General features: G+C 38.8%; 1 protein-coding gene across 1 annotated transcript; it reads right to left on the bottom strand.

Moving 5' to 3' along the window:
* Positions 1-3,989: 3,989 nt before the first annotated feature.
* On the bottom strand, positions 3,990-17,739 carry nlrc3l (NLR family, CARD domain containing 3-like). Its single transcript, XM_008425492.3, has 12 exons — positions 17,458-17,739; positions 12,212-12,403; positions 10,239-10,331; positions 9,981-10,155; positions 9,590-9,737; positions 9,307-9,399; positions 8,749-9,101; positions 8,166-8,372; positions 7,520-7,695; positions 7,168-7,438; positions 6,855-7,070; positions 3,990-5,284 (listed from the first exon to the last, which is right to left on the bottom strand). The coding sequence occupies exons 1-12, from the start codon at positions 17,469-17,471 to the stop codon at positions 4,904-4,906; spliced, it is 2,319 nt and encodes a 772-aa protein (XP_008423714.1). The 5' UTR covers positions 17,472-17,739; the 3' UTR covers positions 3,990-4,903.
* Positions 17,740-18,375: the final 636 nt, after the last annotated feature.

An 18,375-nucleotide genomic window follows, 5' to 3' on the forward strand; every position in this document is an offset into this window, starting at 1 on the left:
ATTGGAAGTTGCCCAAAGGCATGGATCATCAAGGACAACAAAATTAATGGCAAAGATGTTTTGAAAGTTTCATGTTCTCAGCGTTTTGGAAATGACTTCATGCTGGTATTAAGAGCTTTGCCAAGTGATTGTTCTGGGACAAATGCCGGTACCTACACGTGCCTTGAAGTTACTGTAAAAGGTGATATGTTTTACATGCCTTAGTTTTTGTCACGATTATAAATGTTGTAAACTAAACCCTGAATTACGTGCCTAAGGGAAGCTTTTTTTGAATTCTCTATATTTTCATATTGTATAACTCAGATGTTTGTTTTCATGCTCTAGAAAATGAATACAAAATGTGTAAAAAATGCTGCAGAAAATGCTCTGTTCCAGATTTTTGCAAGAACTGTGGAGAGAGGTAATTATGTCATGTGGTGATTATTCTTAAACATATACATGGGGAAATAAGCATTGAACAAGTTAATATCAGAAAATATGCTTCTAATTGGGCTATTCACATATAATTTATAGCAAATGTTTGTAACAATCTACATAATACTCTCAGAGATTATATTTATACAAATTACATTCTAAATTTTAAGTTGAATAGCTTTCAGAATAACTACTGAACATGCTGAGAAGATGCTTATTGATAACGGTGACACAGAAACTAGGAACACAATCCGACACATTCTTCCTCCTAAGCCATCTTCAAATCAAAAAGACTTTGGGGGGAAATTATGCATAGCTAAAGAAAATGATCTTTTGTTCTTTCCATATTTCAGTTGGGTGATTGGTTCTAACAGTTCTTACTGTTTTTCTGTGAAACTAAGTAAAAGTTTTCTTGGCTAAACTTGGGTTGATTAGCATATTAAAACAATCTAACTTTATTTCATATTCAGATGTTTATCATTTATGTCATGGGATATTTGTGGTTTCATCTTCCTTTTGGTAAAATGAAGTTGTCTTGCAGCAAATGCTCATAAACAGCCCCAAACAGTGATGTACCCACATCCAGAAGTCAATGTCTGTATTTTAGTTTGTGAACATGTGCAGAGCCATTCCTTCTGTAAACATGTGCATGTTGGGGTCAGCAGCTCCAGTCCTCAAGTGCCTCTATTTTGCAATTTTTGGAGTTATCCCTGCTCCAACACACCCAAATCAAGAGGACGAAAACCTTCTTTACATGTCAGCAAGTTTTGAAAATACCTTTTCATTAAAATTTAATTGGATTCAGATGTGTTTCACCAGGGGTCCATCCAAAAGCTGCATATCAAAATGTGTTTTTTATCCATTGCCATTGGTATTATTTGCATCAACTGCGTTGTGATGGTCTGTAGCAGGAGTGTCAAACTCATTTTCATTTTGGGCCAAATCAAAAATCTGAAAATTCTTAAAGGACCAGTTGTGCCAGAATATGTTAATAAAACCCATTAAAATGATAAGTAGCTGTTTGTTTCAGCATTCAATACGTGTATATTAAAATTAAATAATCGCTGATCTGTCACTCCAGGATTTTTATGATTGTTTTTTTATTTTTTGCTATCAAAATTGCAGATTTTGTGGTACTAATTTAGAAATATTTGTAAGGAATCTTGTGCCGATATATAATGTTAAATGTTACTTTTTGCTACTCGTCGTATAAGTCACAGATTATAACTTGATATAGGTCTGTAGAAACCTTTTTGCTTTTACCATGACGGCATTCTTGTTGTGGAAGCTTGAAATGAGAAACCTTGATATATGCCATCAACTGGGGCTGACTGCAAGGTCGTATTTTTTAAAAGGATTTGTCGACTCTTTTCTTCACATGTTCGTATTCATTTCCTGTTTTGCTTATTGTTATTACATCCAACATAATTTATGGGCTTTTTGTCACATCTCTGCATTTGTGAAATACTTGATTTGTCACCAACATCTGGTGTAAGTCAACAGGCCCTTTAGAAATATTTTTACTGAGAAAAAATTATTTGTTCAATTGTTTTTTTCCCAAACACACACCTACACACACATTTATTAATGTCTAATGTTCAATATTCTTCTGTGATAACTATATTTTTCTATTACAGAAAAGTGTTGTACTTTAAAACAGCTGATTCAACAGTTGTAATAAAATTAAAAGATCCTATCTGTGAAGTGTCTGAAACTGAAAGTACTGTTGATGAAACAAGTAAGTACTTTAGAACAAAAAATTAAACTGTCCTACAGGTTTTATGTGATATCTTACTGGTTTCGTTGCATCCTCGTTTGTCTAATTTTGATTTTGCCTGCATATTTACCTATATTTGCTTTCTGTTTTTTTTGTTATATTTGCAAATTAGCTACAATGAGCCCATGGTTGTGGTATGAAAGTGTTTCTAGAACAATCTTATCTGCTTCAGTACAAAAGTAATGAATATGAGTTTTTTTGTTTTAAGGTTCATCTCTGCAGTTGTTTGATGAAACAAAAAGTTGGATTGAAGCCTTGCAGTACTGCGATCAACTGGGTTCCTCTCTGGTTGAAATAACTAACCAGACAGTTTGGGACGAGCTAAAGACCATCTTGGTAAACAAGACAGAACTGCAGAAAGAGGTCTGGGTCGGCCTTGAGCGTTCCATTTTTGGCACCAACATAAAGTGGCAGTGGACATCGGGAGCCAAAGCTGAACAGTCTGCGTGGATCAGCAATTTTACGACTAACGGTTTCAACAATCACTGTGGAAAGATTGTCTGGAACAATCAGTCACAAACCGTCCAGATGCTTGATGCCAACTGCCATGATAAATTACCCTTCATCTGCCAAGGTGAGCTGCTCACAGTAGAGTCCAGTTTGACATAACATTTAATTATGTCTTAATGAGAAGCCTGATATAAAGAATGGACACTAAAATTTTACTAAAAACATATATCAAAATACATTAAAAATAAAATAACTCTTTCCTTTACAGATAAGACCGAGATGCTTGAAGACTAAATGAATTTTACTCTGGAGGATTATTTTTGAATAACTGCTGGTGTATTTCTCACATGCCTTTCAAATTAAGTTTTGTATTTCGCATTTCTTACATATTTTTTTTCTTTTGTACAGCATAATACATAGGTTAAACATCTATTGTTTTTTAACAATCAGTTTTTTTGAAGAATACCTACCTTAAATTTTTTTCCTTGTCTTGGTTTAGAGTATATATATATACTTTCATAATATCTGCTGTTTAAAACAATAAATTGAACCTAATTTTATCTAACACTGAAGGCGTCCTGTCTCACTGGGTCATGGTTTCTATAGAGGTCTTTAAGTACAACCTTACCGAGGATGAAATAAACAAGTCTGGATCAGAATGAGCGTTGCTGATGCAGGGTATGTGTGGGACATGTCCACCGCACCTCCTTCATCTGTGCCCTATAGTGTCCCCACGCTACATGCACTTCAACTGTTTCCCACTTCTTGCTGCAGAAACCAAGAAAGCAGCTAAGCAGCCAAAAGTAACAAACTCTCAATAAAAGGCAATGGGAAGTTAGCGAAACCATAACAACTGTAATAATGACAATTAATGTATAAAAAATGAGTTCACATCTGTAGTTAAGGCTCCAAGTCCCCACAATAGAAAACAACTTAAAAAGTTAGATGGAAATATTTCAATTTTTTTTTATTTGTCTTGATCAAATATTGTGTATTTTATCAGGGTTTCTTGTGCAATAATTTAATTGAGAAACCAAATTAGCTAACTCTTGAGTTTCCTGATATGATTTTAAGCTCTGATGCAAAAAGTTTGACTACATTTGTTTGGTGTTGATTTTATGAAATTACAAATTGAAGATGGGGTAAAACAACAACCATAAAAACAACACTAAGTAAAAGTAGTCAAGTCCTTTTTGAAAATAGGAACCTTATGGGAGTAGAATCCCACGTTGATGTTAATTCTCTGGAACGCAGGAGAAGCAGAAAACTAATATAAAAGATAATCTTTCTCTAGAAAAACATCCACAGCTGTGGCAACACCATCCATAATTGGCTCACAGGAACTCTGTAACTTTGTGTTTGGATTTTATTGCCACTGACAATTTCAATCAACCTTCAGGAGTAAAGCCAAAAAATGCAGATCCAATCAAATATTAAACTAGTAAAAACTCTTTATATGGCCTCTTACATTCACCAAGCATAATCAATAATGTATGAAAAAGTCAACACAACTAGAAGAAAATATTCAAACATGCATACAAAAAACCCTTTTACCAAGTTTAAGGAAATGTGAAAGAGAAAAGCAGATGATCTTTGGACTCTTCTTTCCCCATTTTTCTTTCTTCTGCAAACACTCAAAAGTCTGTTTGCTTCTGTATCATTTCTCGATTTATTATCTAAACTAGAGGTCCTAAAATCCAATCCCCAAGGGTCAGGATTCAACACAGATGGCTAAATCATCTGCAGTCAAGTTCTCCAGAATCCTGCTAATGACCTCACTATTTGACTCAGGTGTGCTGAAGTAGAGACATACAAAACCCACAGGACACTGACCCTGGAGGACTGGATTTGAGGATCCCTAACCTTAACTCACAGTGTAATTTCTCTCTGCTTAGAAAAATAAAGAAGTTATCCAGTGATTGGACCATAAATAAGATAACGTCAGACTGAAATGGAGAATGAAATGAAATGAGAAAAACCAGACAGAGCGTATTTTAAAGGTAATCTGTGTAGGACTGGATACACATACCACAGTGCTGTAAAAAGTCTACCTTTAGAATGTAAAAAAGAACATTTTATGCCGTTTGATGCAGCTAAAACACTAGAGTATTCTTTGTTTCATCATAATTAAACCAAGTACTGCTTTAATGATTGTCACTTAATGTTAGTTTTCAGCTATTTCCAACATCACCTTAGTTAAAAACACAGTTGAAAGAAATCAAAGCAGCCTTCATCCATTATATGCCGTCCTCTAATCTCAGCTCAGTCGTCTTCCTGGGTCATCTCTCTAATGCACTCGTACAGGTTCCGCTTCCTGTCTTCAGGAGCGGTCTGGATGGTCTGATCCAGCAACTGCTCCGCCTCCACCAGTCCTTCCACCTTCGGGATGCCGTGTGAATACAGGAACCCCGCGAGCAGGTTGCAGTGGCAGTGTACAGAGAGCAGACCACACAAGTAACGCAGGAACATATCGTAATGTCCCAGCTTGGAGCCCAGGGTCCGGGCCACAGCACACTGCACAAGGCCTGCAGCTGATTTGCCATTGTATTTATACGAGAAGACTCTGGGCAGGAAGCCACTCTCCAGAACGTTTTTAGACTCCAGGTAGAATGCTAAGAAGACGTAGAGAGCAGCCATGAACTCCTAGGAGAGGAAACAGCAGATGTTAAGGGATTGGTAATGCTTGTAAATAGCTACAGTTTTTACAAATGTAAAAGGCAGCTTTAATGTCACACTGCTTTCCATTTCTCTCAAGCAGCATCGTCACCTAGTGGGAGAAAGGAGAAACTACAATCTGATTAGGATTTAAAGCAACTTCTGGGGTTTTTGGTTCAATAAAAGTGCAAAACCACCCCTTTCCCCCAAACAAACAAGAAAGTGTGTTTCATTTTGTCTTAAGAGGTTGAAATATTACAGCAGGAAAGAAAAACTTTTAATTGACATTGCTGCTCACCACTCTGCCTCCACCGAAGAGGATTAACAACCTTAGACTTTCTAAGTGATCGATGATGATCGAAAATATTATGAATTTAAGTTATAAATAATTATTTTTCTAAAATGAGCCCAGCTTTTACAGTGTAATATCCAACTATACTCAGTTTAAAGGGTAGGAATGGTGTTGGGAAGAAGATGTACTGCAAAGGAATAACTATTGTTATCGATCCAGCTTCCCAAATAACCCATTCATTCTCCATCCTGCTTAATTCTGCGTACGTCCAGCAGGCAACGGAGCGAGAGGCATGGTTCCCCCCTAATCACCAGTCCATCAAAGAGCAACAAAAAGACATGCAGGAAAAACAATCATGCATGTAAACCCACCATCATGACAGAGCAATTTAGACAAGCCATTCAACCCAATATTCATCTTAGTTTGAGTCAATTGATAAATTTCGCTGAGCATCAAATAACTAACAATTAATTTAGAAACAACAGCACAAAAAATAACCAATTAATATATTTGGATTGTTTTGCATCACACACTGCTAATTTGAAGCTTTATCAGACTTTGTGTTGTTTTACCGTCATATGTGGATTTTAGGATTTCAGAACTTGTTTGCATAGACCCTTTGGAATAACAACTTACTTCAGATTCCCAAACAAGACCAGACAGCCATCCATGTCCTGTTTAAAAGGGATTTCCCCAAACAAACAAGATAGAAGCAGCACTAGACGCCATGCTGACGTGTCTCTAAGTCAGACAGACGATCATAGAGCTGCCACTTATCTGTGGCGACACAGCCGGGCTCAAGCTGAAGACAACCGCATGCATCAGGCTCAAAAGTCTCTTTTGCTCTGAGTGAATGTTGATTTAACATCAGCTGATTTTATTCTGGTTGGTATCAATTCGACACTCCTCACATACTTTAAAAATAGCACATAAAAGCCCAAATTAGACCATCAAAATAGCATTCCTCTTGACACCTGCGACTCAAACAGCCTCACACAGCCTTGATATATTTGTATAGAACCTGGTTGTTTTAGTCTAAGGTTATCTAAAAAGAAGAAAAAGTGTATTTAGGACCAACTTTCTCATATTTTAAAGCTTGATCTATTCTTACAAATCTCAAAATTCTGACATATTGGTTTCATTTTTGAAAAATGCTTCAATTCCACATTCCTTACCAAGAGCAAACTGTAGACTCATTAGCAAGGAGTTAAATTCTCACTAAGTCATTATTTGGGTGTAACATACAGACACGACATGGTGGTTTACCTGAATGGTGTAGTGAGAGAAGCAGAACGTCCTTTTCCCGGTGATGGCTGTAGGAACGAGCTCGGTACAAAGGCCCGAGAACACAACCACCTCGTTCAGGTCCAGAGCCACGTCCTTCACATCCTCCTCAGTGAACACGTTGGTGTTCTTCTCCAGCATCTTGAAGGACATCTTCCCTAACATTCTCAGCAAATTTACCTCAACGTCGCTCCATTTCTACGTGAAAACAGGCCAGAAACAAGACATTGCAAACGCCAACGCTGAAATTAAGACATGGAGAGACAACATTTAAACAGGAAAAGGGAGTACTCACCTCATTATCCCTCTTTCTGAAGTAGAACTTCAGCATGCGATTCGTCTGGATGATAATGAAGTGGATGAGAAACGGCGTCACTCTGGGCTTGTTGCTTCCATAGTTCCCCTGCTTAAAGCAGCTCTTGAATATTCTTGACACCATCCAAGTGAAAAACGGCTGGCGAGCGAGAATCTGAATTATCGGCACACGCTTGTAGTGTCTCACAATCTTCGCTGATAACTGAGCGTCAGTAAAGTGCTTGATCAGGTAGTCGTCTTTCATCTCGTCACTGGAGAACACGGAGAAGAGGGTAAAGAAAAAGCAAACTACTAAAAAGAGAGACTTTTAACAAATAAAAGAGACCACCTACGTAAAACCCTGCAGCTCAGCGACAACATCTACAAACTTAGACGGTATCTCTGTGATCGCTGCTCGTCTTCCCAGGATCCAGAGTCGAGCATTAGGAAGCAAATTTCTTCGTATGAGGTTGACAATCAAAGTATCTATGTGTGTTTTGGTGTTGTTATCGGTGATCTCCGGAGCTTTCTGAAGGTAAGAACAAAACATAAAACCTTTTTAAAAAAAAACTTGTTTTTGCAACAAGACATTTTCTTATAACTTAGATTGTTTAGTTTTCCTAGATTTATTTACTTCTTTATTCCAAATGCAGCCAAGAATGTCAACAGATCCAAGTCAGTTAATCAGAATTATCAGCAAATCGTTAATTTATTTAATTTTATGACTCATAGTCATGAGGAAAGACGGCTGACTTGACAGCTGTCCTGTAAATAGACACCGATAGACAACTTCTTTTTTTTTTATAATAATCCTAATAAATGTTCTGAGAATCATAATTTTGCTTTTTCATTTGCTCAAATCAATAATAATCAGTTCACAGAAAAGAACCCTTGAAATAAATCACTCTGTGTAATAAGTCTAGTTAAAACATTGAGTTAATGAATCATCATTTCTAGATGATTTCTGAAGTTTCTCCTGAATGTGTGCAGAGGGGACACCTGAAAGTCCAGAGGCGCCTCGTAGCAATCATAACAGTCCATTATGATGACATATTTGGCGTTCTCTTCCTCCAGTATCTTCAGACCCTTTATAGGAGCGTGGCAATACTCCAATATGTCTTGCATCGATATGCCTTCTTCCTCATATTCTTTGTTCCGGAAATGTCGCAGGGACCGGAACGAAAGCTTCAAGATGTACTGAATATCCTGAGCAGAAATGAAAAGGAATAAAAAAAAAAAAGTTTAATTTCCAAAATATAAAAATATACAAGCAAACAAACAAAAATTTATTTTCATTTCAAACATGTTAAAAACATGAAGTGGAATGAAATGAGTTACTCTGGTCCTGGTGCAAACCTAAAATAGCTAGCTAATATGAGTTTAAAAGATAAGTAGATCAGATCATCAAAGAAATAGAAAAATGTGTCACTGTCTATTTGTGGCCACATGCTTTCAGATTTCCATTTGCAAAAACCATGTACTATTATCACTCAGTTTTAAAATTAAACACCATTTTATGTTGGTTTATCGCATCAGAACCCAGATTACTGGTTACTAAAAGAAAACTTGTGTCCGTTCTCACCCTGTTGGCCTTTTCCTCTGACCAGTCTAGGCAGAACTTTGCCACAGAGACAGACATCCCAATTCCTGGGATCCCCGTGGTCACGACCGTCTTCACCGGTGAGCCGTCATCTTTCTGCAGTCGGAACAGGTTGTTCAAGGCAACAAACGAGTCCTCGCTGGGGACTTGGATAGGTTTCGGGGTTTGTGTTAAGATCTCATGAGACGGGTCGACTCCTCCAAATCCACGGATGGAAATCTGAGGCTCCACATACACGTCCTCCAGGAACTGCTGCTTTCCGGCTTGAGGCACCCCCTCGTGAGTGATTTGACTTTTACGGAATAAAAACTCTTTCAGGTAAAAACGAAACATAGCTGTTGGAGGAGATAAAGGAAAAGGAGAAAACATGAATGGAATCCTGAATAAACAGTTCAATTAAGTCAGTTTAGAACATGCGCTTCATTTAATAAAGTACTGGATGTTCAGTTATGAATGGGATAAATCTGGTTTTTAAAGAGCTGCTTACAATACAATTTGTTTGCTGTGGTCTTTCTTCAAAATGATCCGGCGTTATCTCACCTTTTGCGCATCTTGTCTTCAGTTCATTAATCTCCTCCGTCTTCTCCAATCTTTCAAGCGTGCTTATTGTCTGGGTCAGGGCTTTGTCCTGGCCTGGACACGAAAAGCAAAATCAGACGAGTAAGCAGTTGATGAAAAAGTAACAGGAAGCACACGCTGCACAATGATTCATCCAAATATGTGAACACTAGTGGCAATGACACAACTACAGGATCACAGAAATCTACTTTACTCCCAGTTTTGAGCTCCACCAAACTCGCACATCGTGGCAGTGTTTTCTTACCAAACAGCTCAATGATCTTATCCACAAAATCGAGAACATCTCCGTCCAGGATTTGCTGCAGCACGGGAAGCGGCTCCCATTTTTTAAACCATATCTTAAACTTGAACAGCTCGTCATTGTTGAGCCGGGATAGAACTTCCCGGATACTCTTCAGACACAGACAAATGGACAAATGTTAACTTGTTGGTTACAAGGAGTACAAATAATTTAACTCTCAACTGGAAAAATTTGTTTGAAACCCCCCCACCCCCACAAAGATTAACTGATAAAAATATGCAAGGGGGGTGTAAATCATCAGCTGGTAAATTAATTTAAAAGGCAGCCTTATCTTAAACAACTGATGGTTATTGTTTGATAGCAAAAACAAACAGCAGAAAAAGTGTGTACGAACTTTGAATATATAAGGCAGATCCAGTTCTGGGTCTAGTTTTCCTGGCTGGCTGCTCTCATCCTCCTGAGGCAAACCTTCCATTTCAAGAGGCTCGGGTGGTTCAGGGGAACAAGTTGTCAAAAGTTCATCGTCGTCATCTAATTCTGCATCTTCGATCTCATCTAGTTCTTCAGAGCTGAGAGAAAATTAACTGATTTCAGTCAAGTTCTAGATAACTCCACATTCGAGCCGTCTGTATGACAGCAGTGTTTTCTTTACCCTGCATCAATCACCATCCCATCTGGTGGCCTGGTCTGCTCAGTGGCTTCAGTGTAGAGTGTCTCTGTATACCGAGAGTGCCCCATCTGAGACCTGTAAAATATTCATCTGATTAACACAAAACTCTTAAAAGGATCAATGAAACCTGTGGTTTCTTCAACATTTAAAAGGCAATCCCTTTGTTGTGCAAATGTTTTAAATCAATCCACCAGTACATTTTGCTTCAAAGGATCAAGGCTGAATCTAGGGATTCGGTCAGTAGTTTGTCTGACTTTCTGGTGGTCTTTCAGAGTTTTTCTTTGGACTGCTGCTTTTATAGTTAATGTGTCGATACTCGCGGATGAAAAACCTCTACGCTCTGAGAAAAAAAAAAAATCGCTAAATATCATTGGACCGATAAAATTACACAGCCCTAAAAGAGACAAGCACATTTTTTTCTCACTGTCTGAAGTTAAATAAGACCGAACTTCTCTTGTTTTCAGTCAGTTAGAATGACAGAAATTATCTCTATCTGCTAAATGCCAGAAAGCTCTGCGAGAATTTTATTTTTCTTGCAACGTTCTTTTAATTCAGCCGTTTACATGCATTTGGTCAGTATCACGGACAAAGTTGAAAGGATTGCAGTGGGCCCATTTAATAGGAGGAAATCTTCTTAATGTCAAACCCAACAATAAACTTTGGACCGACAACAGATCCAAGAGAAAACCACAAACCTCAAAGAAATTACCACTGAATTCTCATATCCTTAAGAACTGAATGTCTACGCAACTCTACTGGATCAGAGGAACATATATATATGTTATATATACATATATATACTATATGTTATTACTTAGATGTTTCGGCTTTGCTACAATGTTAATTTTATGCATTCATTTTGAAAAAAGTATGATAGAAATGTACAAACGTTATACACCGATCAAGTATAACATTATGACTACTTGCTGATAATGTGCATCTCTTTGACAAAGAGCAGAAGCAGTGAAAATGTTCAAGCTTAAGGATTTGAGTGAGTTTGGCAAGAGGTAAATTGTGTTGATTCAACAACTAGTTAGAGTTAGAGCGCATCTGAAAGCTCTCAATGCTCTTAATGACAGGAATAGCAGTGAAACAAATCAGAGGGCTTTACATAGCCAAGGCTCTATGATGTAAATGGGAATTGAAGGCTGCCATGTGTGGTCCAACACAACAGGTAATCTACTGCACCTCAAACTGCTGTTAGAAACGGGTCAGATAATGATCAGTGGTTAGCTTAAAACAAGTCTGATTCGTGGAAGTCTCAGCTCACAGTTTGAAAAGTTCAAGGTTTTGTTGTAAACATCTTTCTACAAGACTCCACAGCACTTCTATGAGGGTCTAGTGCAGTGGCGCAAAAAGTGGGTATGCAACGCATAGGGGCGCGGCACCAGAGGGGGCGCCAGAGCCCCGTCTGGAGGGGGCGGTGCACCGGTGATGTTTTCCCATACACTTCAGCGCGCCTTACGCTTCTTCACCTCGCGCACATAACGAGGTAAATGTAGGGAGTTTTACCCTTCACGAATCGTCACCTGGGGGGTCGATCTATGTTTTCGCATCCACCTGAATAATGTGTAGTTGCGCCACTGGTCTAGTGGAGCCCATAGCTCACCAGGTGAGGCTGCTTTGGCGGCCTAAGCAAAGAAGCCATGTAGTCATAGTCAGAATGTCATGATACATCTGATCGGTGTAATTAACTTTAAAAGCAAAAGTCATCAAAAGAAATAGGAACGGTGTGAACTAGTTTCTGTAAACATGAAAAATATTTCCTCCCATACACAGTGATACAATCAGAAGGTGTAAAATAACTTCACATCATCATAATCCGATATGAGGTTAAACCAGCCCAAACATACACCAAAGCAAAGGTCAGTGCAGATCTAATCTGATTCTAAAGCACCAACATGCATAGAAGACACAGACAAGTTGGGACAATGTGAAACTATGTGCAAAATTACCCAACAACTGGAGGAGCAGGAGGATCCGGTGCTGCAAAACACACGACTTCAGAGATTCCTCCCCCTCCTTCCACCTCCTCATCGCTCCTCTTCTCCATCTCATCACATTCGCTCTTCATCGAACCATAACTGGACGGGGGCCTCTCATAGGTCTCATTCTCCGATTCCACATCACTCCCTGCGGCTTGGTTGCTTTAGAAATCAAAAGAAAAGCTTTAATTGGCTTAATTTATGGCTATCAGCGCAAGGGGGCGTTGAGAACGCCACACGTTGCAGTTTTAGTAGGAATGTGTGAACATGTAAGGTGCTATAATACTTTTACAAAGCACTGCAATAACATTTATTCAACCTGTTGCGTTTTCTTGTTCTGAACTCATCTTTAAAATGAATCACACTTCTTTTCGTTAGATAGCTGTGTTCACTTTATTGCTAACGTTCAGCCTTCCGTTAACTCCATCTCTACTTCAGTTTATTAGAACAGTGCTGCTTTTACACAAGAACTCACTCTCATCGCCCCTGGTGGACAACAACAGTACAACATGCACATAAACAAAGTGACAGGATATAGAACTTGCAGCTTTACCTTTCAAAGTAAATTATAAAACATGAACACATAACACAAAATAACGCAAAGACAAGTTAAGATGAGAACATATTCTAACACCCTCCCTTGTCCTCATCTTCTTTACCTTTAAATATTTAATGTCCAAAAAACCATCCTTTAAATTTCAGAAATTTTGCTTTTGGTGCCGGTTTGGTTAAGATGTCAGCAAACATATTTTCAGATGGACAGTACACCACATTGATTTTTCCCTCTCTCAGTGCATCGCGTATAAAATGATACTTCACATCAATGTGTTTGGATCTCTGTCTGTTCACAGGGTTCTTACACAATGCAATGGCCCCTTGGTTATCGCCATGAAGCATTGTGCAGCTGTACTTCTTGTTATCAATACCATTTAAGAGTTGACTTAAATATAGACTTTCTTGAGTAGTAGCTGTTAACCCAATGTACTCAGCCTCACATGTGGAAAGAGCCACAGTTGGTTGCTTCTTGGATTTCCAGGAAATGGCTGGACCTTGTGGCGTTAAACTGAAACAATAACCTGTGGTGCTGCGTCTGTCCTCTACTGAGGATGCCCAGTCAGAGTCACTGTAGGCTATAAGGTTCAAGTCTTCATTGTTTCTCTTGAAACTTAGTTCATAGTCACAAGTACCTTTTAGATACCTCAAAACATGTTTAGCATTCACTAAATCCTCTGTCATAGGTTTAGCTAATGTCTGGGAAAGTTTGCTCACTATCCAACTGATGTCTGGTCTGGTGCAGGTCATGGCATAAATCAGACTACCTACTATCTCGCGATAGTTTGTAGGATTCATTACTTTTGCTTCATCGCACTCACGATTTTCTTTGTGATCAAGTCTTAGTTCGCATGGGGTGGATCTTGGTTTGCAGTCCAACATTCCATATTTTTCCAACATTTTTAGGATGTACTTCTTTTGGCTCATTTTTATTTCATCATCTTTTTGCTCAAAATGTATGCCTAAAAAATTTGATATTTTTCCTAAGTCCTTCATGTTAAACTTTGATTTCATTGTTTCTTTGAAACTGTCCAAAACTTCAATGCTGCTAGCAGCAATGATCAAGTCATCCACCCAGATGAGCACAATAACCGTGTCATTTTCTGTTTGTTTTCTGTACACACAATGATCGACTGGGTTCCTTTCAAAGTCGTTTTGTTCAAGATGATCGTTCAGGAGTTTGTACCAATTTCTCCCTGATTGTTTTAATCCATACAGAGATTTCTTTAATTTGTACACACATTTTTGTCCTGTTTCTGTTTGTTGTTCAAAACCCTCAGGCTGTTCCAAGTAAATTTCTTCTGCAATTGGGGCATGCAAATAAGCTGTTTTGACATCCATCTGATGTACTTTAAGGTTGTTCTGAACTGCTATCTGCATTAATGCTCGCACTGATGTTATGTTAGCTGTTGGAGCAAAAGTTTCATGGTAGTCTATACCTTCTGTTTGGCTGTAGCCTTTTGCTACATACCTAGCTTTGAAAATCTCTTTTCCTTCATGTTCTTTAAGCGTATATACCCACTTCCCTCCAACTGTGTTCCTACCTTCTGGTAGAACGCTCAGTTCAAATGTTTCGTTTTCTTTAAGCGAGTCAATTTCGTCCCTCATTGCCTGTCTCCATTTGTCTGCCTGTGGTAACTTCTGAGCCTCACTGAATGTTTGAGGGATACCAAACACAGCCCTGTAACAGTGATCAACAGTTATCTGTGTGACATCTTTAGTTTTAGAATCTAATTGGTAATCTTCAAGGTATTTTGGGGGTCTTTTCTCTCTTTTTGGATAACGATCACTTTGTTTTGTTTGATCATCAATTTCACTCCCAGTGATATAATCTGAAAACTCTGCATTTTGAGTTTCCTGAAGAGTAATTTCCTCTTTGTCACTTGGGGTTACATTCTGGGTTAAGGGTGTTACATCATGTCTGTCTGTCTGCATCGGGTATCTGTGATCCTGGGTCCCTAGATCCCAAACATCTGTCTGTGTCTGTTGGTCAACACCATTTTCTTTGATGAACTTTACCAGCCTGTGTCTAGAAACTTTTCTCACCTGTGGGTGGTACACCAAATAAGCTGGGCTGTTCTTGCTGTACCCTAAAAACAGTCCCTTTTCCCCTCTTGAGTCTAGTTTCTTGTGGCGGTTGTTGTACGAGTAACACTCTGATCCAAATACCCACATGTTTGAAAGATCAGGCTTTCTTCCTGTCATCAAGAAATATGGGGTGTTTTTGGTTCTGTTATTATAACATCTGTTGCGAATGTGGGCAGCACACTGAACAGCATATGGCCACAGTTCTTTAGGTAAGTCCTTTTCTGATAACATACACCTTCCCATTTCAAAGAGTGTTCTCCACTGTCTCTCTGCTTTTCCGTTTTGGTGTGGGGAGTACGGTGATGACGTTTCATGTCTAATGCCTTTATCTCTGAGTAGTGTTTGAAAATCATTACATGTGTACTCTGTACCATTGTCAGACCTAAAACACTTAACATTACCATAGGGTGCACAGTCTGCCAGAAACTGTTTTGTTGCTTTAGTCACATCACTTTTGTTTTTCAGAAAGTAGACTGCAATAGATCCTGAGAAGTCATCGGTAAAGGAAATAGCATACCTGTGTTCTTCTAAGCCTATAGGGTCAATAGGTCCTGATAGGTCAGTATGAACCAACTCTAGTGGCTTGCTCGTTTTAACATCTGACTCTTTGTTTTTGCTGTTGATAAATTTCCCTTCTGTACAGATGTTACACTCCATTTTACTATTGTCAGTGACTTTCATTCCCTCTACCACATTTTGTAATTTCAGAACATCAGCCATGTTGCAATGTCCTAATATTTCATGCCATGTTTTCAGATCACAAGCTAGCTTCACTTTATCTCTGTTCATCATGTCATTTAAGTTTTCCTCAATGCATCCTTCATTATTGCTTTTCATTCTCAGGTAATATAGTTTCTCATGTGCCTCAATAGGGAACACAGTACCATCCTTGCTCAGCAGTTCATTTTGCCCATCTGTAAATGTTACACTGGCTCCATTGGCTGTAGCTGATATCACAGAAAATATGCTCTGTGGGTAGGATGGGATGAGTAAAGCATTTTTCAGAGTAACTTTAACATACCTCCCCTTTGAATTCAACAGTTCAATCTGTGCATCACCACGCTTCAGTGCAACATTGTTCATCTTCTTTCCATCTGCCAGTTCCATGTAGTGCCTACTTGGGTTAAAAGTCTTGTCAATTCTTGTGAACATTTCCTCATCAGTGATGATGTGTGATGTGGCTCCACAGTCCACCATTATTCCATTAAGCTTGATGTTGTCAGGTAGAAGATTCCGGCTGACTTTGAACACCATGGTCTGGTCCTCCACATGGATGTCCTGCATGTCTGAAGTCTGTTTGGCATCATCTTTCCGTTTCGATCTTCTTCTGCATGTCTCGTCACTGTGAGTTGTACTTCTGTGGTAGCTGCACCATTTTGGCGCGGTCTTTTGGCGGCAGTCTCTCGCCATGTGCCCGCGCTGTCCACAGTTGTAGCAGTTTACAGTCGTCATGTCCACTTTCATTACATTATCTGACTTCGGTTTGCTCTCAAACTTTTCTGTCTCTTCATAGCTTCGAAGTCTGCTCTTAAACTGAGTGAACGTCAAGTCTTCACTGCTCTGTGTTGTGTGAATAGCAAAAGGCTTGTATGATTCCGGGAGTCCTTTCAGAATCATTGCTATTATTAGTCCATCACTAATAACCTCTTTTGCATTTCTCAGAGACGTTACTGCTTTTTCAGCACGTAAAACATAGTCTGTCATTGTTTCGCCAGGTTCTTTAAACAGGGACGTGAGCTCTGTGTAAAGGGCGATGATCCTGGGCTTACCCTGGCTGGCGTAATGGCCGCGTAATATCTGCAGAGCTTTCTTCCCATCGTCGGCGGCATCTCTCATCACCAACGACAGGCTCTTATCATCGAGGACCTGGATTAGTTCCGCGTAACATTCCGCGTTTTTCTCTTCGTCTGGGTCCACGGTAGATAGGATGGTGTCTTTTAAGCCTAGCGTTCTTAAGTAAGCGAGGAACTTTACCTCCCAAAGTTCGTAGTTGTTTTCGTCTCCGTTGAAAACTAGTCTGTCCCATCGTCCTCCCGTGCGGTGCCTGGGCCCATAACCTGTTGCGTTTTCTTGTTCTGAACTCATCTTTAAAATGAATCACACTTCTTTTCGTTAGATAGCTGTGTTCACTTTATTGCTAACGTTCAGCCTTCCGTTAACTCCATCTCTACTTCAGTTTATTAGAACAGTGCTGCTTTTACACAAGAACTCACTCTCATCGCCCCTGGTGGACAACAACAGTACAACATGCACATAAACAAAGTGACAGGATATAGAACTTGCAGCTTTACCTTTCAAAGTAAATTATAAAACATGAACACATAACACAAAATAACGCAAAGACAAGTTAAGATGAGAACATATTCTAACACAACCATATTAACAATTATAAAACTATTCTAAATCATGAAGTACTTGTAGCCAAATCAGATCGAATGTTTTTTGTTTTTAGCAGAAGCTAAAACTGTGTCACGGTGGTTCTTACAAGTAGAACTACGTTACATGTAAGAAATGTTTCACACCAAAACATTAAAAACAAACTTCAATATTTGCTTTATACAAAGAACACAACCTACTTTTCTGAGTCCATGGTTCTTGGTTGTAATATTTGCCAGGTGAGTTTAAGACGGGCGGAAATGAAACTGAAAACACCTGGTTTACCTCACTTCACAGTCTGGAAACCGCTCTGCTGTATTTACATCAACACCGAGCAGTGCAAAGGTGGCGGAGTGTTTAATAAATGCACTTCCACTAGCAAATGATACAAACAAAACAGACTAAAACTTAAAAGGTTATGACTGGAGCCGTGTCTAACTTTCATTTCCTGATCATTTTCCTGCGTGATCTGAACAATTTCCGGCCCTTAATTTTCAGAATAAGAGCTTCAGCTTTACGATTACTTGAATCTGGTGCACTTGTTCATTTTCTTGTCTTATTCTTGTATGTAAAATTTTCCTCCTCCTGGCAGAATAATGTTGCAGTCTTTAAAGTTTACCATCACTTTTTTTTAAAGGAATAAATGTTTTTGACTGGTCCAGTCAGAATCCTAACTTGAATCTGTAGATGGAGGCATTACTCGTCAGTAATTATTTCATCTCTAGTTTATATTAAAGTACATAGTTCTTTTTTTTTTCATCTCAGTCAGATCCACCACATGTTGATTTTCAGGGCATATTAACACTAACATTTAGCTCTTATACTGAAAGTTGAGGCTCTATACCGGAAGTGCCCTGACGGTTTATGATCCAAGAAGGTTCTAGCTAACCTGAAGAATGTGCGGTATTGCTTCACCAGTTATGCTCACCACTCGACAGCAATGCAGAAGCAATGAGTTTGGCAAACACATAAACATTACTTAATTCAATGCAGTTTTGTCAATTATTAAGCTGCTGGTAAACAGTAAAACAAGTAGTGAGTGCTGAGGTCCTTTTACATAGGTGGAAATTCTTCCCATAAAGTAAAATCTAGTTTATGATAAATGAATGGCATAAGTG

This window comes from Poecilia reticulata, chromosome 13, assembly GCF_904066995.2.
Source record: "Poecilia reticulata chromosome 13, P_reticulata-male-v2, whole genome shotgun sequence".
Classification (NCBI taxonomy): domain Eukaryota; kingdom Metazoa; phylum Chordata; class Actinopteri; order Cyprinodontiformes; family Poeciliidae; genus Poecilia; species Poecilia reticulata.